The following is a 23,235-nucleotide window of genomic DNA, read 5'->3' as shown; positions in this document are numbered from 1 at the left end:
AATGCTCCAGAAAATCAAAATGCTGCAAAATTCATAACTTTTAAAAAAATTAATAGTTGTAAATGGACAGCATGCCTTTATTTGTTTAGTTTTTTTATGTAGTGCTAAGGATCGAACCCCATGCCTCACAAATGCTAGGCAAGTGCTTTGCCACTGAGCTATAGCCCCAGCCCCCAAATTCAAAACTTTTTGAGTGCCAACATGATGCCATTAAGTGGAAAATTCCACACTTCACCACATGTGATGGGTTGCTGTCTAAACATAGGCAGACCAAAAATATTTTTTAAAATTATTTTCAAGATTTGCAGATAAGATGTATACAAAACACAAATGAATTTCATGTTTTGATTTGGGTCCCATCCCCTATATATTTCATTGCATTTAAGCAAATGTTCAAGAATCCAAAACACTTCTGACCTCAAGCATTTATTTTTGTTGTTGTTTTTTTTTAGTTGTACATGACAGTAGAATGTATTTTGATATAATGTACATATATGGAGTATAATGTATTCTAATTAGGATCTCATTCTTGTGGTTAAACATGATGTGCAGTTACACTGGTCATGTGTCCATATATTGAGCATAGGAAAGTTATGTCTGATTTATTCTACTGTCTTTCTTATTCCCATCCTCCCTTCCGTTCATTCCCCTTTGTCTAATCCAATGAACCTCTGTTCTTCCCTCTCCCCTTATTGTGTATTAGCATCTACATATCAGAGAGAACATTGGCTTTTGGTTTTTGGAGACTGGCTTATTTCAATTAGTATGATATCCTCCAATTCTGTCCATTTACCAGCAAATGCCATAATTTCATTCTTCTTTATGGCTGAGTAATATTCCATTGTGTATATATACCACATTTTCTTTATCCATTCATCTGTTGAATGACCCTAAGCATTTCTGACAAGGGCTACTCAACCTGTAGTTCATATAATACCATAAAATTCACCCTTTGAAAGTACAAACTTAATTTGCTGTTAGTATATGCACAGTTTTGCAGGCATCACCATTATATAATTTAGTACATTTTTGTCATCCCCCAAAGAAATCCTATACCCATTAGCACTCCCCATTTTTCCTTCCCCCCAGCCCTTAGTGACCACTGTTCTTTGCGATCACTATTATATTAACATATTAATAACACATATTAATTATTCAGATTTGTGAGATTCACTGATGTTTTTATACATGCATATGTCATACGCTGATCACGTCCATCTACCCTTCTTCTGCCCTCTCTCCCACTTCCCCCATTTCATATAAATGGGATCATATAATAGTTGTCCTTTTGTGTGTCTGGAATGTTTTACTTTGCATAATGTTTTCAAGGTGCATCCATATTGTAGGATATATCAGAACTTCATAATATTCCACTGTATGGATATATACCACATTTATTTCTTCATTCATCAGTTAATAGAAATTTGAGTTGTTTCTACTGTTAGCTATTATGAATAATGTAACTGTGCTCTAAAAATGTGACACATAATTCCTTATTAGAAAAAGTTAAAGAGCCTTCAGTACCAAAAGACTGAAAAACATTTAGGGAATCTATAATTGCAAAAGGGAATAATTATGAAACTGGAAAGAAAATTTAAATTGGATAGAAATATTGGAAGTGAGACTATATCAGGTAGCCATAAAAATGACTAAAATTAGTTTTAGCAAAATTTAATTTTATCTGTTACCATTTACAGTGTTTTTATTTTTACTACTTACGGTTTTGAAAAACTTTCAAAATGACAGAATTTGAAATTATGTTGATTTGCATTTCAGTAATTCATAATGTTGGATTTTTTTCAGAGTTTCTATAAAATCAAAATACTTTGGCATATATTTGGTATTATTTTGTCGATGATGAATACCACCTAAATAAGTTTCGTTTATATCAGTATCATTAAAACAAGTTGCTTATATTATAATATTCATTTGCGTCTTACACATAGGAACCCAAATATAATTAATTTATATCACATATGATATAAAACTGAAGTATTTTTCACATTCAGATCTGGTATTTGTCATTACATTAAGCAAGGGCCCCATAAACTTTCAGACTAGCCCCAAAAAGGAAATTTTTCCTATTTACTTGAGTCTAAATTTTTGCAACTTGAAGTGTGGTTCACAGATCAGCAACATCAGCATCACTTGGCAGGGTGTTAGAAATACAGACTTTCTAGCCCACTGCTGACTTATTGAACCCAAATCTACATTTTAATGAGCTCTCCAGGTAATTCTTATGTACATTAAGGTTTGAGAACACTGGTCTAAATAATGTGCTCTGTTGACCTCTATGAATAAAATGAATTGAATTTATATTAGCCTTATTTACACAAAGTCCAGAATCTTCATTTAATCCAATAAAAATATATTAGCCAGGCACGGTGGCGCACACCTATAATCCAGCAGCTCGGGCGGCTAAGGCAGGAGGATCATGAGTTCAAAGCCAGCCTCAGCAAAAAGCAAGGTGCTAAGCAACTCAGTGAGACCCTGTCTTTGAATAAAATACAAAAAAGGGCTGGGGATGTGGCTCAGTGGTCTAGTGCCCCTGAGTTCAACCCCTGGTACCCAAAATAATAATATTAAATAATATAATTTAAATAGCCACCATTTTATGATATCTTGTATAACAAATGAGAGCAGAGCTGCAACTTCCCAATTTCCTTAGGTGTTTTCAAAGATGGACTTGAGCAACAGAATTTCTTTTTTTTCTTTCTTTTTTTGGTGATGCTTTTCCTCAAACCTGGGGTCTGACACATGCTAATAAGCAAGTGCTCTATTACTGAGCTAGACCCCTAGCCCAATAGGAGAAATTTTGATCAGACTAGTAATTGGAATTCAAGAGTACTTGTTCAGTCCCTGATACCATATAGAGATCCAGCTAGTCCAGCTAGTTACATGCTCAGTAACTTTTAACATTTTTTAAAATTTCAACCTATTACTGTCAAGGGCCCTATGGATTAATTATTCAAAAAATAATTATCAGAAACTGGTTATATGGCCTGCATCTGTTAGGGCTCATAAAAATACGTTAATGGATATGATAGGTTAAAATGAAACAAAACCCTGGCACAATGAATGTTACTCTAAAACAATTAGAGCTGCGACAACAGTGACCCATGTTATTTGGATTAAAGGTTGATATCAAATGACTTTAACCTGTGGTTCTGCTAGACATCAATCAGAGATCAAGATTCTGCCAGAATTGTGGCTAACCATTTTAATTTTCTGAGTATCAGTGTCAGAGCTAATCCTCTACTCAGAGTCTGCCCCTGTGACTTGTACTCTGATGAAGGGATCAACGCCTTTTGCTTCTGTGTCCTGCATGGGTCATAAATGTTAAAGGAGGTTGTGAGAAAAATGGGAGACACCTTTTATCACAATCATCAATATTGTCATTCTAGTAAAGTAAAAAGACATGCAATATGTGAAGTCTTCATTAACCAATTAAAGAACACAGAATACTCTTAAGTTTCTTCCTTTTATAACTTTTATGTTTTCAGTACTGAGGATTGAACTCAGGGGTGCTTTACCACTAAGCTACATCCTTAGCCCCTTTTTATTTGGAGACAGGTTCTTGCTGTGTTGCCGAAGCTGGCCTTGAATTTGTGATCCTCCCACGTCAGCCTCTTGAATCACTGGGATTACAGTCATGTGCCACTGCACCAGGCTGTAATTTTTTTTGAATAATTTCAAACTTACAAGAAAATTGTAAGAACAGTACAAAGAAATCCTGTTTATCAATTTCATTTATATCCCCAGTTGTTCATATTTCATTACCTATGTTTTCTCATTCTCTGATATACATTTATGTATATACACACATACATATGTGAATATTATTTTGTGTGTGAACTATTTGAGAGTAAATTGCAAACATGATGTTTATCATTGTTTTTCAGCCATTTTTAGATTATGTATTTGTTACATTACACGGAGCCCCTTCCACTTTTGAGTATTGGATTGTAAATCCTTCAGATTTTTTTAATCATTTCTAATTATTGCCTCAAGTATAGGAAAAACAACTTTCCTTTTAATTTATTTAAGCATAAGAAGTGTTGTAGAAAAGCTAATTGCAAGCCAGCCAGGGGCTGGGGATATAGCTCAGTTGGGAGAGTGATTCGCTAGTATGCACAGAAGCCCTGGGTTCAATCTCCACCACCACCCAAAAAAGACAGACATACATCAACCATTTGTTAATTGTGACCTTTTAGTACTTCACTGTCTTTGTGAAAGGTAGAAGCTTTTGTTATTTGATTGCCACACTCACAGGGCTAAAGGTCACAATTTTATGACTCTTTATTTAGAAGTCATGCCTCAGTAACTGAAGGGTCCACCTCTGTGACTTTAATACTGTACTTCCAGAGTGTGAAAATTGCAGATGGTATTCAAGGTTACCTCTGGTACCTAAAATAGCTAAATGGCTCTGAAACAAGACTTACAGTGATGGGCACGACAAACCGTTTTTTCTCATTGTCTAAGTTCATGATTAAGATTCAGTAGTAATTATGAGAGAATGAAGGAAGTTTCTGGCTATATTAGAATAATGGATTTATTAAAAGCCCAAGTTATTACCTTTTGCTGAAGGAGCCTACTTTTTGAGTCCTTTAAGATAACAGTGAAGCTGGGTGAAGTTGCTCATGTCTATAGTCCTAGCTACACTGGAGGCTGACACAGAAAGATCGCAAGTTGGAGGCCAGCCTGTTTCAATTTTTTTTAAAGGGCTGGGGATCTGTCTCAGTTGTACTTTCTTAGCATGGATAAGGCCCTGGTTTCAATCCTGAGTAGTGTAAACAAACAAAACAAAACAAAAAGGGTGGTACTATTTGGTAAATTTTCTCCTTCAGTATTCTAAATAACACTGTTATAATATGAATGAATAGTTTTCCAAAGTGATTCACTTAAGATTAGATATTGGGGCTGGGGTCGTGGCTCAGTGGTAGAGCACTCGCCTAGCATGTTGGAGGCGCTAGGTTCGATCCTCAGCACCACATTAAAAAAATAAAATAAAGGTATTGTATCCAATTATAACTAAAGTGTGTGTGTGTGTGTGTGTGTAAAAAGATCAGATATTGACAAATTTAGGAATGGGGAGAATATGGTCCTTTACTATTGAAACTGTCTTTTGCTGTACCCATATTGGGCCGCATGGCCATCAGCTGGGAGATTGGTGGAAATGCAGAATCCCAGGTCCCAACTACAGTGTACAAAACCAGAATCTGCATTTTTTATTTGATGTTTTTAGATATTTATGACAATAGAGTGTATTTTGACATATTATACATACATGGATTATACCCCGTAACTTTATTTATTTATTTATTTTTATGTGGTGCTGAGTATTGAACCCAGGGCCTTGCACATGCTGGGTGAGCGCTCTACTACTAGCCACTACCCCAGCCCCTTATATGAGAAATCTGCATCTTTATTCTTTAGGGAAATGATCAGGCTTTTGTTAAAGTTTCTTCCAAAGATGCTCTTCTTCAACATCCTGGAAACTGTGCAAGCAAGGGTTCTTTTGTGCACTAGCCCAAATAGAATTGCATTGGTTTTTTTGGTCCAAGTGGGAGAAAGAACAAGTTAGATAGGTCAGTAGAAATTTCCATATCACCTCTTCATGAACAGGAGAGGAAAAATTTTGGCATTTTTATAGGTGCAGAAATGTATTAGAATGATCTTTCCCTTTTTGGGAAGCGATTAATACCTCAATGGCTAAACTAGGACATATTTTCTGAGACTATAGGGGAGCTTCTGGGATGACAATTGTTCCATGGTTTATAAATATTCTATATAGAGATTCTCTGAATACTCCTTTATGCAAAATAAAGACTACTTCTTATTCCTTGCCTCTTATACTGTCCACAAAGACATTTTAAATGTGTGCTAAAAATTCAAACTATAAGGAGCATCAGTAGAGGGAATTTGTTCTTCTCTCATTCTATCCCTGCCTTAACCCCACTCCAGAAGTAGTCACTGTTAAATTTGTTATATAGCTTTCCATGCTTTCTTATGCATATGCTCGCAACATTTTAGATGAAATCATATTGCAATGCTGTTTTATAAACTGCTTTTTGTTCCACTTAATAGTCTTCCCTTATCCAGGGTTTCACTTTTCATGTTTTCACTTACCTGGATTCAGTCACAGTCTGAAAATACTGTTTTGTTGTTGTCGTTTTGTGATAGGGATTAAACCCAGGGGCACTCTACCACTGAGTTACATTTCCCAGCCCTTTATATTTTTTGAAACAGGATTTTGCTAAGGTGCCCATTCCTGCCTCAAATTTACAATCTCCTGCCTCAGTTTCTCAAATTGCTGGAATTACAGGAATGTGCCACCATACCTGGCTGAAAGACAGACTGTATTTGCATAGCTTTCAGTACAGTATATTGGGCACTGTCGAAACTGGAAGTTAATGGTGGGAAAGTGTAAAGACTACATATTTGCTGAGGACTTGTAGGACCTTTTTGGTTTTAAATAAATGGATTGGCAGTGCTTGGGGATGTGGATTGTAATATGTGACAAGGTGGCAGTTGGAGAATAATCAATATCACAAATTAAAAGAATCTTTCCCTTTCTTCTAGATACAAATGAACCATTAGTAGTGATAGCTCAGCCCTCATCAGAAATTCCACCTTTGTCATCAACTATTGAATTAAATAAGACAATGACACTAGTTCATAATAAGGAGGAGGCGAAGACTTCATCTAAGTGTTACATACAGGTTACTGGCATGACTTGTGCTTCTTGTGTAGCAAACATTGAAAGGAATTTAAGGCGTGAAGAAGGTAAGGCACTTAAAGCTTGATATTTTGTATACTAATTTTAGAATTCTTTTCCTTTTGTTCTCTTATGTGTTTTGTAACCACATTTATGATTCTTCATAAAGACTGTCAGTGATATGCTGAACCACCCTGATGTCCTAATAGCCAGTTTTTGTTAGTGTTATCTTGTTTACCTCATGGTTACATTTTAATGTCATTGACAATTACAGAAAAAATAGCAGAAGGAAATATACAGGATTACTCTTCTTTATGAATCATGGCTACAATGGATTTTAAGAAACAAATTTTCTGTTAAAGCTATGCTTAAAACTGAAAATTAGAATCCATCAGGGTTTCAGTGTTACCATACCTGGATCAAGGAGTCGATCAAAAACAATATATTTTTTAATTATATTTGTTCTCTTCTAACAGTTTGATATCTGATCTTTGCTTATGGTAAAACTGTCCAAAAATTGCTTAATATTGTATCCAGATTTTAAGTTATAAATTTTAGAACATCTATACCACAATTTTTTTATTCAATCATGCTCAGATGTTTTAGCTTATTATATACATTCATACTTATAGACTTTCAGGATAACAGTATTCTTCTTAACCATTCAGATGTTACAGTTATTATATATTGATTATGTATTATGTTTAATGAGATCTGTCTTAGTTTTGGTACTTAGGTTGTCCTAACCTACTAAATATCTCAGTCATACATTCACAAGGGTTGGATAAGGAAATAAGGATGAGTGTAAACTTACCCTCATCATTGGGTAAATAACTCCAAGTGTATGTAATAATCACAACATCTATGTATTAAGGTGAAAACATTATTTCAACAAAATATATGATATACAGAGCCATCTTCAGTTTAATACTGTTTTATCTGCATTCTGTTATGTCTGCATCCTTCATTACAGCCCCCCCATGATTTTAAACTGGAATGTGGTAAACGCTTAAGTTATTTTGATTATTTAAAAAAAGAGGGAGGTTGCCAAGCAAATGAACAAAAAGAAGCTAGCAAGGTTCCTGTTTAGTTAGAGAACTGAATATTTTGGGGCAATTCAGAAATTGGCTTTTTATGAAACAAGCAATACCTGTACCAGTTACAAAACTTTTTAAATTCATTCAGTACTTTCTTCTATTTACTATATACTGTACCCTTTATCACCTCTTAGCCCAATTAGGTATATTGCTAACCTCGCTTGGGTCACTATATTCACTTTTCTTAAACTAAGTAGCATTAGCATTTACTCAATTAAGTGTGCATTATATTTCTAAAAATGAATAGAGTCAGTGAAAATAAAATTCAGTTGTAGAGCAGGTGCTTTTTTAAAAAAAATTCATTCTGAGTTTAATTCCCACTACTAAAAAGAAGAAAAAAAAAAAGAATCGAAAGAGTTCCAATTATAGTTAGAGGAATTTTTAAAAATTAATTTATATAAGTGATTGAGTTTTTATATTTTTTAATTTATATTTTTAATTTATATTTTTAAATTTTTTTGTAGTTGTAGATGGACAGAATGTCTTTATTTTGTCTATTTTTATGTGGTTCTGAGGCTCAAACCCAGTGCCTCACACATGCTAGATGAACGCTCTGCCATTGAGCTACAACTCCAGCCCCTGAACATAAGTTTCAACATTTTTGAAATCTGAAAAATAGTATTTCCTTTCTGTTTCTGCTTAGCTATAGATTACAATCAACTGAAGCAAAAAGATTTTTTTCCCTCTTTCTGTATACCCTTCTCTTCCTATTGATACTCTTCTTGTAAACTGATCATCTCAATTATTTGGTACCCATAAAGCCCAAAATGCATAGAGTTTGTATATTAGGTACTTTTAAACTTGAAACTATTATTAAATTAATATTCAGAATTTTTTTTTTCCTTCCTGTCAAACTGCAGAGCTAACCTATGGACTATTAGCTCTATTTCCTGTCAGATAGCCACCAAGTACCACAGATTCCTAGAAAGGGCTGCTATTCTGCTGTGTGGAGTTAATTATCTTCTTGCAGTGACAGCAGTAGCTAGCCTACATAAGTGAAATGGATTTTAACAAAAGTTTGTACCAACAAACAGCAATCATGTTTTTGCTTTGTTAGCAAGTTGTATGACACTTTTTTTCCCAAGGAATAAGAGCCTTTTAGCTTAGTGTGTGCTAGACAATGAAACTGAAGAATTTTAAGAAATGATTATTATTTAATAATATTACAATATGTACATTGGTATATTCTTGGATTCTTTGCTACAATTGTGATGATTGTCTAAGTTCCTTTCTCCAGAACTCTATCTTATTAGCTTCTAAAAATGCTTATGTTTACAAGTATAGTCAATTTACCGATTACAATCCATAGGGCTTACTTGGATCCCAATTCAAGCAAAAAACTGTTAAACTAATGAACAGTTATAATACAATTTGTAGAAATGTGAATACTTCCTGAGTATTTGATGATAATGAAGAATTATTTTAGGTGCAAAATGGTATTATGGTTATTCATTTATATTTTGCGTTGCTGGGGCTCTGTGCAAGATAAGCAAGCATTCTACAACTGAGATACACCCCAACCCTATTTTGATTATCTTTGGGGTCTTTGAGAAATACATATTTAAATATTTACACATGAAATGATATAACATCTGGGATTTTCTTCAACATAATCCAGGTAGAGGGCTAGGAATACCATGAGTAGTAATATAGATAAATAAAAGCTGGGTGTGGTGGCACATACCTGTAGTCCTAGCTACTTCCCAAGGATCACTTGTGCCCAAGCGTTAGAGGCTAGTCTGGGCAACATAGTGAGATCCTGTCTCTTAAAAGAAAAAGAAAATTGGCCAAGTAGTATTGATAATTGTAGAATCTGGGTGATGTTTGCATTAAGTTATTTATGTTTTTCCTCTCTTACGTGTATATAACTGAAACTTTCCATAAAAGGTTTATGAAGGACAAAGAGTTTTATTTGGTTTGGGTTCAAGACTTGTATAAAGTTAAGTAATTAATTTTACTTTGATCCTTTACAGTTAAATGAAAAAATACAAAAATATAATTATAACATTACTCCTTTTTTAGAAGGACTATTATTTCTATTGTTTTATTATCTCTATGAATGTTCCTAGGAATATATTCTGTACTTGTTGCCCTGATGGCTGGCAAGGCAGAAGTAAGATATAATCCTACTGTTATACAACCACCATTGATAGCAGAATTTATCCGAGACCTTGGATTTGGTGCCACTTTGATAGAAAATGCTGATGAAGGGGATGGTGTTTTGGAACTTGTTGTAAGTAAGACTTTTTGTATGGTTAATAAAATTTCCAGGGAAACTTGGTGAGGGTTCATAGAAGAGTTCTGAAGATAAAGGCTGGGAAAATAAGATATATAATGAAATAAAGGAAGGATAAAATATGAGTTTGTGGTGCTCTTCAAGCATAGAATATAATTGTATGTTCATTAAGAATTAGGTTTGAATGAGTAAATGAAAATCAACTTTTTAATGTAGCATGATTTCTATCTAGTAAAGAATGAATTCCAGATACACTAAAGATTTAAATTTTATAAATGAATTTATAGAACAGATGTAGGGCATACTGGTTTCAAATGATCATTTTCCAAAAAAGATCATTTTCTCCAACCTGGAAAATCAGCTGCTAGGGTTCTTTCCTATAGAAATATGAGCATATATAAGGTTATATTTGTTATAAAACTTTAAGAACAAAAATTTAGATCCAACCTAAATGTCTTTTAATAAGAAATGGCTATATAAATTAAATGTAGACATGTTATGGAACAAAATACAGCTATTTAAAAGAATAACAATACAGCCAGGCACAGTGGCACATGCCTGTAATCCCTCTAAGTTGCTCAGGCTGGCCTCAAACTTGCTATCTTCCTACCTTAGCCTCCCAGGTTGCCAGTGTTAAAGGTGTGCACCTGTGATAGGCCTGGCCTATTGTTTTTCTTTGAGGAAAAGATTTGCTGAGGTCCTCACATAGTCATTCTGAAAATCCTGCTCATTCAATTTAAATTTTAATACACAACTAAACAATAACCCCACTTAAGATGTAGAGAAAACCATATCTTTATAGACACAAAGTTGAAACTTTTCAGTCACCTATTAACTTTCACTGAAAGTAATATTAAAGGCTATATACTTTAGCAGGATGCAAAAAAATCTAGAGAGAAGCAAGGCATTTAGATATGAGAAACAATGAGAGATACCAAATCCTCTATTACTTTAGTAGTAGGGACAGGAAGAGATAGATTTTTAATGAAATGCTCTTCTATCTAACCTATAGTAGTTAGGACTATATATCTTTGTTTAATGTAATATAAAAATGATATTCTAATGATAATATCTGAAGCATACTAATAGGACAGATGAGATTTTTCATAAGAGTCCTTTTAGTTAAAAGTACTAACTCATATTTAATGGAAGAAAAAGAATATTTCTGAATAACAAAGGCTTTTTCTTCAACAGGTAAGAGGAATGACATGTGCCTCTTGTGTACATAAAATAGAGTCTACTCTCACAAAACACAGAGGGGTCTTCTACTGCTCTGTGGCCCTGGCAACAAACAAAGCACATATTAAATATGATCCAGAAATTATTGGTCCCAGAGATATTATCCATACAATTGAAGTAAGTACCAAGGCTTTGCACTTCTGTATTCTTACCTACTTAACCAACACCTCAGTATATCACATCTGTTTTGCTTCAGATAGAGACAATGAAAAAAAATCTGACCCCTTTGAATATTCCAGATAAGATCTATCTCAAAATCTAATGCAAATGTTTCTGATTTTTTCCCTTGGTCTTTGTTAGGAAAATTTAAGCAAAGGTACATTTAAAGCACTATTAATTACAAACAGACTTAAGTTAGAACTACAACTCACTTAAAATATTTAGAAAATGGAAGTGAAGATTTTTTATGTGTGTGCTGCTGGGGATCAAACTTAGAGCTTCACACATGTTAGGCATAAGCTATACCATAAGCTATACTCTAAGTATACCATAAGCTATAGAAAATGGAAATAAATCAGATTTGTTATGAGTAAGATTTTTGTTAATCACTAAGCAGATGAAGCATCATGTTAGATACATTGTTAGGTCAAAGCAAAAACTCTGTTTTTAAGTTAAAGTAAAAGAATTAAAAAGACAAGCCCTTTTCTTTGCACCATATTTATCCTGTGTTCTTTAGCAAATTTTAAGCAATAATACATGGAAAGTCCTTTAAAAATTTCAATGTGCTGTAAAATTGATCTTCCAATAATCTAAAGTATATTAATAATTCAGAGAAGATCCAATTAGTAAATGTAACAATACCATTAACATCTTAGTGAAGCTAGAATTATTGAGTACCTATGACACAAAGGTATCATATTGACATGAAGGTACTCAATAATGCAAGATTGCAAAGCTTCAATTCCTAATTCCCACAGCAGCATAGCCATCTTAATTTTGGAGGTGAGGATACTCAGGTTATGAGAAGTTACTTGTCCATAACTGGTAAGTATAACTGGGATTTGAACCTAATCACTCTGACTCTCTTCTCTGTACTACACTACCAAGATGTAAGATGGCAACAGTTTTCCTAGCAGTTAAAAATATAGTGTATGTTAGTATCTAAACTCATGTGAGTCTCACTTAGGTGTAATTTCCTTTTTATACTTTGTTTTATTGGGGAAAATGATTTTCATTTAAGTTCTATTTCTGATGGAATCAGAATCAAGACTAGCATACATGAGGTCTTGAATAATGTATTTAGTATGGTGCTAGCTTTTGTGAACTATTTTTTTAAAATTTTTTTGTTAGTTGTAATTGGACACAATACCTTAATTTTATTTATTTATTTTTATGTGGTGCTGAGGATTGAACCCAGCGACTCCCACGTGCGAGAGGAGCACGCTATCGCCAAGCCACAACCCCAGCCCTTTTGTGAACTATTAATGAGAACCTCTACTGAGGACAACTGCAGTTGAGTTAAATTGTTAGTTTGAGAGCAGAAAGATAGACATTAACTAAAATTAAGGAAATATTAACTTATTTGATGAAATATTAGAAACAAAGGTAATCAACATCAGGAAGCACATAATCTACATATTTCACAGAGGGACTTACACTCAGTAATTGAACTGAATTGCTCTAAATGACAATATCATGGCTTAGAATTTCTCTATATAATATTTATATGTTGAGTGAAATAATTGTTTTCTCATGAATTTCCTTAGAGCTTAGGTTTTGAAGCTTCTTTGGTCAAGAAGGATCGGTCAGCAAGTCACCTAGACCATAAACGAGAAATAAGACAGTAAGTACTTTTTTGGGATGTCAGTAAAAAAACCAGATTTTGACTCCTCATTGCAAATTTAACTTCCTGATAGCATATGAGTTTTTATATCATCCTTATACTGGGTAGAAAGGTTACAATCTGAATTTCTTTATAGTACACAGCATCTTTAACCATTAGCTACTTAATAAATTATGTTTCTTTTCTTACTTTTTTCCATGTAAGATGGAGACGGTCCTTCCTTGTGAGCCTATTTTTCTGTATTCCTGTAATGGGGCTGATGATATATATGATGGTTATAGACCACCACCTTACAACTCTTCACCATAATCAAAACATTAGTAATGAGGAAATGATCAACATTCATTCTTCTATGTTCCTGGAGCGCCAGATCCTGCCAGGATTGTCCATTATGAATTTGCTGTCCTTTTTATTATGTGTACCTGTACAGGCAAGTGAAATGTAGCATGCATATTTGGTAGTAATGAAAAAATATCCAAAATGTGGCCAGGGAAGTTATTTCTGATTGCAAAACAGGTATTAGTGAGAAATCTGATCATTTTATGTTGGATGTTTTACAAAACTAATATTAAACTGAATAGTTAGTTGAAGTACATAAAAGATGTCATTTTATTCCTAAGAATGTTGTTAATGACAAAGCAGAGAACAAGAATTCAAATTTTTGGATTTGATATTCATATCTATTTCTGAATATAGCTTTATATTTATTATTTTTCCCTGGCACTTCGGTTTCTTACTTTCTATATGTTTTTAACCCTTGTTTTGAGATAAAATTTTTATATATATATTTATTTTTTAGTTGGACACAATACCTTTATTTTATTTATTTATTTTTACGTGGTGCTGAGGATCAAACCCAGGGCCTTGCACGTGCTAGGCAATCACTTTACCACTGAGCCACAACCCCAGCCCTTGAGATGAACTTTGTGGAATAGAACACTTCCATTTAATAAATTTCTTCCTTTATTTGATCCTTATAAAAGGTAATAATGATTTTAAAAACATCTTAGTATGTTTCTCATACTAATGAAAATGAGCTTTCCAGTTATGTTTACCAACAAATGCAGCCAATAGATCCAATAGCTTGTAAAATACCACTTAGGATGACTAATGGTGCTAGGTGAAGGGGTTGAGTTTTATGAATCTGATATAACTTTACTATGTACATATATAAATACACCACAGTGAATCTCAACATTACATAAGACTGGGATCCTAATTAGAATAAGATATAGTCCGTGCTTATATAAATGTATCAAATAGATTCTACTGTTATTATAACTTTTAACATGTATAACAAACATTTTTAAATCCTGACCAAAATGTAAATTTTTGTCCTTGTTGTTGTGTTTTGTTAATATCAAAAAGAAAAATCCAAGAACTAGCTATCTTTCCTTATAATGTGAAATATCCATTGGATCACAAAAGACAGCCCTCAAGGACTTGTACAGCAATTTGAATCTCTCCTTCTACATCCACATCTGCTAAAATATAAACTTACCTCAGCTTAAAATCTCCCCTTATATTTGTGTATCAGTTAAAATCCAGAGGAATTGTAGATATTGATACTTTAAGTTGTTGAAGTGTACATGTGGATTTTGGCATTTTTAAATACTGAATGATTATCATTTCTATATTACAGTTTTTTGGAGGCTGGTACTTCTACATTCAAGCTTACAAAGCATTGAAGCATAAGACAGCAAATATGGATGTACTGATTGTGCTGGCAACCACCATTGCATTTGCCTACTCTTTGGTTATTCTTCTGGTTGCAATGTATGAGAGAGCCAAAGTGAACCCTATTACTTTCTTTGACACACCTCCCATGTTGTTTGTGTTTATTGCACTAGGCCGATGGCTGGAACATATAGCAAAGGTAAAGTAAGAAAGGTTGATGGTTATTAAAATCCTGGGTATCAGATAAATGACCACAATATTTTCTACATTGATTTATATAGTAATCCATTTACTGCAATAAGTAGGTTTTGGGAAAAATTGGTTTTTAAAATTTACTTTTATTGGTGCATTGTAATTATACATAATAATGGGATTTGTTGTTACATATTCATATATGCATATAATGTAATTTGGTCAATTCCATTCCCCAGTACCTCCCCTCTGAACATTTTTTATTAGTGCATTTGAATGATTTCATTGTGACATATAAGTACATGCCAATAACATACTCTGATTTATCTACTTCCCCATTACCTTCCTTTAGCTTTCCCTCCCCTTCCCTGATTCCCTTTCATGAAAGAAGTATTTTTGTTTTGGTAATATTTAAGTTGAATAGTACTTTAATAGATTTAACAAATTTATAGAATAAAGTATGTACATGGTTATTTTAAGAGGGAGACATTTGAAAAACACTTATTTATATCACATTACTAATTAAAAGACTGATGTAACCACATGGTTTAAAATAATGATGGAAAAATTTCATCCATGGTCCATTTCTAATTCCTTTCTATTTAAGATTTGCAAACATAATGTATATTTAGCACTTTGTATCCTTAACACTATAAAGTTTTTCCCCAGTTTTTGCAGTCTAGAGAATTATTTCATATTTCTTTCTTTTTTTTAATGGGGCATACCAGGGGTTGAACTCGGGCACTCAACCACTGAGCCACATCCCCAGCCCTATTTTCTATTTCATTTAGAGACAGAGTCTCACTGAGTTGCTCAGCACCTCCCTTTTGCTGAGCTAGCTTTGAACTTGTGATCCTCCTGCCTCAGCCTACCAACTGCTGAGATTACAGGTGTGCATCATCGCACCCGGCAATTATTAATGTTTCTGAATAATAGCATATTAAGTCAGCATTCTTTAGTTTACTCTTCTGCTTTTGTTCACAATTAGGTTGTTTCCACCATTTTTAAAAAAATTTAGATAATTCTGCATTGAACATATTCATGTCTAATAGTTATTTCCTTTGAACTAGTATCTTTATTGAAATTATAAAGAATGTGATTACCAGGTTAAAGGGCATAAAACTTTTTCTCTGTTTCTTGCTATAAGTTGTAGCCAGAAGTGTTTTGCCATCAAGGGTATGTCAGTGAACTAGTGTACTACAGCCTAATCAGCATTGCATTTTATCTAAATCTGTGCAAAGTTATTAGGCATTAAATGATATTAATGGGTTGCTTTAGCTTGTATTTTTTCCATTAGTAATAAACACTATTCCATGCAGTGGATATTTATATTTCTTTTTAAATGATTTGCCTATTATGTCCTTTTCCAATGTATTTATTGAATTCCTAATATTTTCTTTTTAATGTATACTTTTCATAAAATATATTTAATACTTTCAATATTTTGTATGCTTCATTTCTAAATATTTTTATTGTAGTTATAGATGGACAGAATGCCTTTATTTTATTTATTTATTTTTATGTGGTGCTGAGGATCAAACCCATTTTGCATGCTAGGCAAGTGCTCTGCCACTGAGCTACAGCCCCAGCCCTGCTTCATATTTTTGATATGAACTTTTATCTCGTTTGAACAAATTAATATTTCCAAAGCTGACTTTTTGGTAAATGTTAAAGTTATATCTTAATTTTAATTAAGATCTGAACATTCTATTTCTTAGCATTGCTAATGTATTTGTTTTAATTTATAGGGCAAAACATCAGAGGCTCTTGCAAAGCTGATTTCACTACAAGCTACAGAAGCAACTATTGTAACTCTTAACTCTGAAAATATCCTCCTGAGGTATTTATCTTCATTCTTTTCCTTTCTCTTTTTTTTAACTTCTTACAGAAATTTTCAAATATACCCGGCAGTAGAGAGAAAAGTTTCATAAGACCACATAATTCATCTCCCAGACTTAACAGTTTTCCATATTTTGCCACACTTTACTTCATCTAGTCATTTTATCTTTCTTTCTGTTGTTGTAGTAGAAGTTTAGGCCAGTCTGGGCAACCTAGTGAGACCGTCTCAAAAACAAACAAACAAAAAAGACTGGAGATGTAACTCAGTGGTGGATTACCCCTGGGTTCAATCACCAGTACTTCCCAAAAAAAGCATATCCAAACCATATTGTTTTATTGCTAAAATTCTGTATAAATACTTCTAAAAAGGGGGACATATTCCATTTTACATCTATCAAATTAAACAATGATTCCTTAATGTCTTCTTTTTTTGAACCCAGGGGTGCTTTACCACTGAGCCATATCCCCAATGCTTTTTATTTGTTTTTTATTTTGAGATAGAGTCTCATTAAATTGCTGAGACTGGCCTTGAATTTGCAATTCTCCTCCTGCCTCAGCCTCTTAAGTCACTGGGATTGCAGGTGTGCACCATCATGCCCAGCTACTTAATGTCTTCTAATAATCAATCTGTATTCACATTTCTCCTTTTGTCTCCAAAATGTCTTATGTATCTTTGTTTGAAATAGAATTCAAATAATATCACTGTATCATTTGCAGTTTTTAAAAATTAGTTGAGTTTTGCCAGGCGTGGTGGCATGTGCCTGTAATCCCAGTGGCTCAAAGCCAGTCTCAGCAACTTATTGAGGCCCCACACAACTCAGTGAGACCCTTCTCTAAATAGCTGGGGATGTGTCTCAGTGGTTAAGCCCCCACTGGGTTCAATCCCTGATACCAAAAAACATTATTTGAGTTTTTATTGACACACAATATTTGTAAATATTTGAGATGCAGTGTGATGTTTTGATTCATGTATACATTCCTATCATGTGTCTTATGATAATCTAGAATATCTTTTAATCTAGAATATCTCCTTCCTCTCTTTCTCCCCACCCCCAATATAATTGACTTGTTGAAGAAGCATCCATCAGTTGTTCTATATAATATTCCACTATCTAAATTTGTCTCTTAGCTTCCTTGTGATATCATTTAACTTGTTTATTTTTATTGTTTTGGTACTGGAGATTGAACCCAGGGGTGATTTACCACTGAGCTACATCTCTCACCTTTTTTATTTTGTGACAGGGTCTTACTGAGTTGCTTAGGGCTTTGCTAAGTTGCTGAGGCTAGCCTCAAATTTGTAATCCTCTTGCCTCAGAGTCCTGAGTCACTAGGATTACAGGTGTGTGCCTCCACACTTGGTTCATTTAACTTATTCTGTAACTCCTATGTTACTTATAAATTGGAAATTAGAGCTAAAGGCTTGATTAGATTCCATTCCTTTGTATTTGTCAGTTTTATACTCGTAAAATTATTAGACAAATTTACACAATAAATTTTTCAGTTAAATAGAACCCATCACATTATTTTTAAATCTTTCACTTATTCATTAAATGACTATTCAACAAATATTTAGTAAATATTCATTAAATGACTATTCAACAAACATTTAGTAAATATTCATTAAATGACTATTCAACAAATATTTTGTGCTCACTAACAGTGAGCAAGACCAATGTGGTAGTTCCTGACTTAAATGTTGATCTTAGCTTCCGTTGGTAGTAATTATGGAGCCTGAAGCTTGACATGAGCTACAAAGCTTACATGGGTAGGTCAGGGTAAAAACTACATTGTTATGATACTTTTTATGTTAACTTACATTCAGTGAAGAACAAGTGGATGTGGAACTTGTACAACGTGGAGATATCATTAAAGTTGTTCCAGGAGGCAAATTTCCGGTGGATGGTCGAGTTATTGAAGGACATTCTATGGTAGATGAATCCCTCATCACAGGTAATGTGTTTTTTTAGAGGCTTGTGATATGAAAGTGAACTGAATCCAAAGTGTTAATGAATATAGGCACTAAAGATGAAGCACTTTTTGTAGAAACTGTACATGAGTGAATTATGAGCAAAGAGAATATGAATTACTTTTAAGATTGTGTTAAATGAGTTTCTTCAGATTTGCTTTGTGGTTTTAGTTATGCTATTGGAGACTCTTCATTGAAGATTATTAATTACCCGAATTCCTAACCAAAGGAAGTTGTCTTAGTCTCCTTTAGAGCCAGATAGGCTTTGGCAAATTTTTTTCTGGGCAATTATCTGTTCTCGCCCAAAAGACTGGTCAAGTCTGATCTGGGTTAAAAATACAAGGTTTTTGTATCAGGGTCTGCTCTAAAAGAGTAGGCCTAGAGTATTTTTAGAGGTCTTAGATCATTAAGGCCAATTAGGGGCAGAATTAAAATAACTTCTTTCCTCCTCAACTCTCCAGATAGTCCCAGAAGGGGCTCAGTTTATGGACCATGGAGAAATAATTTAATGCTCTGTAGGGGTGCCATTTCCAATCTGGATGGGAAAAGTCTTAGTTCAGGAGGACTGTCTTATTCACTGTAGTACAAATTAGTGTCCCTGACCTTGGTCCATTTTCCCATGCCCTTTCATTCCAGTCATTTTTATTACAAAGAATAACTCCTGCCTACATTTCTAAGTGCTCCTTGAGAACAAGTTGAGAACCAGTGATCTAGGACTAGGGTGAAGCTCCAAAAGTATCTCTTAGCAAGAGCTAACATATTAGGGTTTTCAGTTTGAAGTATGTATCCCTGGGTTTGTCCTAGAACTGACATGAGGAAAAGGGGAGGGAAACTTTCACCTAGGCATTTGTCCAGTATATATTTCATAAAGGGAGAATCTTCTCTAGTTTCTTTTTAAAAAATTTGTTCTTTTTAGTTATACATGCCAGTAGTTTCCTTGTTTTTTGACAGTCAACAAATGGTGGTACGTTTGAAAGTGGTGATCATCTATGCTGCCTGAATCTGTCTTTACTATTCCTACAGGGGAGGCAATGCCTGTGGCTAAAAAACCTGGCAGCACAGTGATTGCTGGTTCCATTAACCAGAATGGGTCCATACTTATCCGAGCAACCCACGTTGGAGCAGACACGACCCTTTCTCAAATTGTCAAACTTGTGGAGGAGGCACAAACATCAAAGGTAGCTTAACCCCCCCAGTAGAAAAAGAAAAGTATTTTCCTTAAAGCCTTCTCCAAGTAAATCTTGTTCAAGATTTTATATTTTCTTTAATTATTTTTGTTGAATGGTTATGGAGTTTATTAAGATATTTCTATCTGTGCTAACTACTGAAAAAATTTTCTGTATTCAGTATCAGGAAAGGAGACTTTGAGATAAAATAATAATTATTATTGTTATGATTTTTAATTCTAGGCTCCTATCCAGCAGTTTGCAGACAAACTCAGTGGCTATTTTGTTCCTTTTATCGTATTTGTTTCCATTGCTACCCTCTTGGTATGGATTATAATTGGATTTCTGAATTTTGAAATTGTGGAAACCTACTTTCCTGTAAGTGACTTGGAACAACTCATTATGCAAAACCATTTGTGAGTCTTTTGCAGAAGTAATTATGTGGACATAACTTATAAAATTACCAGTATGGGCTGGGAGTATAGATCAGTGGTAGAATGCTTGCTTACCTGGCATGCATAAGGCCTGGCTCCAAAAAGAAAAAAAAATGGGTAAAGGGTATTGGCTGGGTATGGGGGCACATGCCTATAATCTCAGCAGCTTGGGAGGCTGAGGCAGGAGGATCATGAGTTCAAAGCTAGCCTCAGCAACAGTGAGGCACTAAGCAACTCAGTGAGACCCTTTTTCTAAATAAAATACAAAATAGGGCTGGGGATGTGGGTTGAATCTTGAATCCCCAGTTCCAAAAAAAAAAAAAAAAAAAAAAAATTACCACTACTCTAGTATCTACTTCTCTCCAGGGAACATGTTTTAAGACCCTACTCTGTAGATGCCTGAAAGAGCACAGATAGTACCAAACACTATATATATAATTTTCATTCATATATATATATATATATATACACACACACACACACACACACATATATGAATGAAAATATATATATATGTATATATATATGAATGAAAATTATATATATGTGTGTGTGAATATATATAATATACACACACAAATTTAATGCCTTTTTTATATTAACTAAGTACTTATCGTGTACTGTGACTATAACTTTGCAGTTTGATATGCAACTAATTTAGCCTGTATTATTTTTCTTCCTTCACAGTTTCACTAGTAGATGATTCATTTTTATAGTAGATCTTAGCAACCTGAGCATAATTTTTTTCTTTCCTTATTGTCAAGAACTTTCACCTTTTCACCTAAAGGAAGCACTTATGACATCTCTTTGTCATATTCAAATTGTCAACATCATATTGTTGAACTTTGGGGACATTATTAAATAAAAGAAGGACTACTTAGTCTGGGGTTGTGGCTCAAAGGTAGAGCACTCACCTAGCATGCATGAGATACTGGGTTTGATTCTCGGCACCACATAAATGTAAAATAAAGATATTGTGTCCACCTAAATCTAAAAAATAAATATTAAAAGAAGAAGGACTACTTGAACACAAATACTGCAATACCTCAACAGTTGTTCAGATAACTGAGAGAAAGCTACTAAGTGACTAATGGGTGAGTAGTATTTAGCATTGATATGCTGAGCAAAGGGATAATTCATATCCCAGTGGGACAGAATGAAATTTCATCAGGCTACTCAGAATGGCATGCAATTTAAAACTTACAAATATTTATTCTATAATTTTCATATATATAATCTTTTTTTTCTTGTACTGGGGATGGGACCCAGGGGTTCTTAATTTGCTGAGGCTGGCTTTGAACTTGTAATCCTCCTGCCTCAGCCTCCCGAGCTTCTGGGATTATAGGCATGTGCCATCATGCCTGGTTCCACCTAATATTTTTGGATCACAGTTTTCTCAAACTGCTAATAACTCAAACCACAGATAAGTGGAAACTACTGTATCTTTAAGGGGATGGAGTGGGAGACTCATGAGAATAAACTTGCTTTTATGTAAACATAAAAGATTTCCTTTTGGAAAAAAATTTTCATTATGCTTTGTGATTTTTCCAAAAGGAAGTATTGAACTTTTGCATTTTATACTTAGTCTTGTTTCTGGCGTGATTTTGTTTTCACAAAAGACTATATAGATACATTAGAAAAACTTCAGATGATCTCTAAAGTTTGTTGTTGTAAAGTGATAAAGTAGACTTGCTCTGTGCCTCAAATTAGGTATATAAATTTAAATCACTTCTGTAATCTTCCATTTTCTTAGCTATACAATAGAGATAATAATACCTACATTGTAGAATTATAATTAGTATTAGTTAAAACATAACATGTGAAAACATACATATATGATATACATGAAAGCGTAACACTAGATATCTTTGAAAATCTTTTCCAATTTCATTTCTATATAGATCTATTGTTGGATGGATATTTAAGAACTTAGTTAAAAACCCTAACACTTTAAGAAAGATTTACTTTGTTTTATTTTCTTAAATGCCATGCTGTACACTGTTTTATACTTTTTGTCCCTTCAGTTAAAGAAAAAGTAGAAAGTAGGTGTGGGGGCACACACCTGAAATCCCAAGTAACTCAGGGGGCTGAGGCAGGAGGTTTATGAACTCAAGGCTAGCCTTAGCAACTTAGTGAGGCCCTGAGCAACTCAGATCCTGTCTCAAAATAAAAAAGGGCTGGGGGTATAGCTCAGTGGTTAAGTGTCCCTGGTATAAAAAAATAGCTGGACATGGTGGCACATGGCTGTAATCCCAGCAGCTTGGGAGGCTGAGGCAGGAGGATTGAGAATTCAAAGCCAGCCTCAGCAAAAGCAAGGCACTAAGCAACTCAGCGAGACCCTGTCTCTAAATAAAATCTAAAAAAGGGTTGGGGATGTGGCTCAGTGGCTGAGTGCCCCTGAGTTCATTCCCTGGTACCAAAACCAACCCAAAACAAAACAAAAAATAGAATCATAACAACTGTGTATCTATTTTATGTTTCAGTCATTAGTACATCATATGGGTACATCATTTATTGGTATAACATATGTGTACATAATATGAAAATATTTGTTTAAGCTATCCATCTTGGTTAAGTGCACAATTAACAGTAAGATTATTGGAAGGGGGCTAGGGTTGTGGCTCAGTGGTAGAGTGCTCACCTAGCACATGCAAGGCAATGGGTTCCATCCTCAGTACCACATAAAAATAAATAAATAAAATAAAGGTATTGTGTCCAACTACAACTAAAAAAATTTAAAAAAAGATTGTTGGAAAATATTTTAGAATGTGTGTTCTTCAGGAATTTTTCTCATGAATTCCGTGGGTCCTCAGAGATTTTGCCTAAAACTGCTAATCATATTTCCCCACATGAGCACTCGGTGTTACTAGGAGCTCAACTAGGGCATA

The 23,235-nt window shown here is 34.0% G+C and overlaps 1 protein-coding gene across 1 annotated transcript in view; it reads left to right on the top strand.

The window, feature by feature from the left end:
- Atp7a (ATPase copper transporting alpha) overlaps positions 1–23,235 on the top strand; it is a 129,705-nt gene that overhangs the window by 93,514 nt on the left and 12,956 nt on the right. Inside the window, exons 6-15 of the mRNA XM_015505870.2 lie at positions 6,583–6,786; positions 9,885–10,048; positions 11,246–11,407; positions 12,997–13,073; positions 13,278–13,503; positions 14,716–14,949; positions 16,691–16,782; positions 18,604–18,731; positions 19,771–19,925; positions 20,157–20,291. Of these exons, the coding sequence (XP_015361356.1) occupies positions 6,583–6,786; positions 9,885–10,048; positions 11,246–11,407; positions 12,997–13,073; positions 13,278–13,503; positions 14,716–14,949; positions 16,691–16,782; positions 18,604–18,731; positions 19,771–19,925; positions 20,157–20,291 (1,577 nt within the window). The remainder of the gene's footprint in view (positions 1–6,582; positions 6,787–9,884; positions 10,049–11,245; positions 11,408–12,996; positions 13,074–13,277; positions 13,504–14,715; positions 14,950–16,690; positions 16,783–18,603; positions 18,732–19,770; positions 19,926–20,156; positions 20,292–23,235) is intronic.

This window comes from Marmota marmota, unplaced genomic scaffold, assembly GCF_001458135.2.
Source record: "Marmota marmota marmota unplaced genomic scaffold, marMar, whole genome shotgun sequence".
Taxonomy (NCBI): Eukaryota; Metazoa; Chordata; class Mammalia; order Rodentia; family Sciuridae; genus Marmota; species Marmota marmota.
The sequence above is the reverse complement of the archived record's forward strand: the minus strand, read 5'-3'. Positions and strand labels throughout refer to the sequence as shown.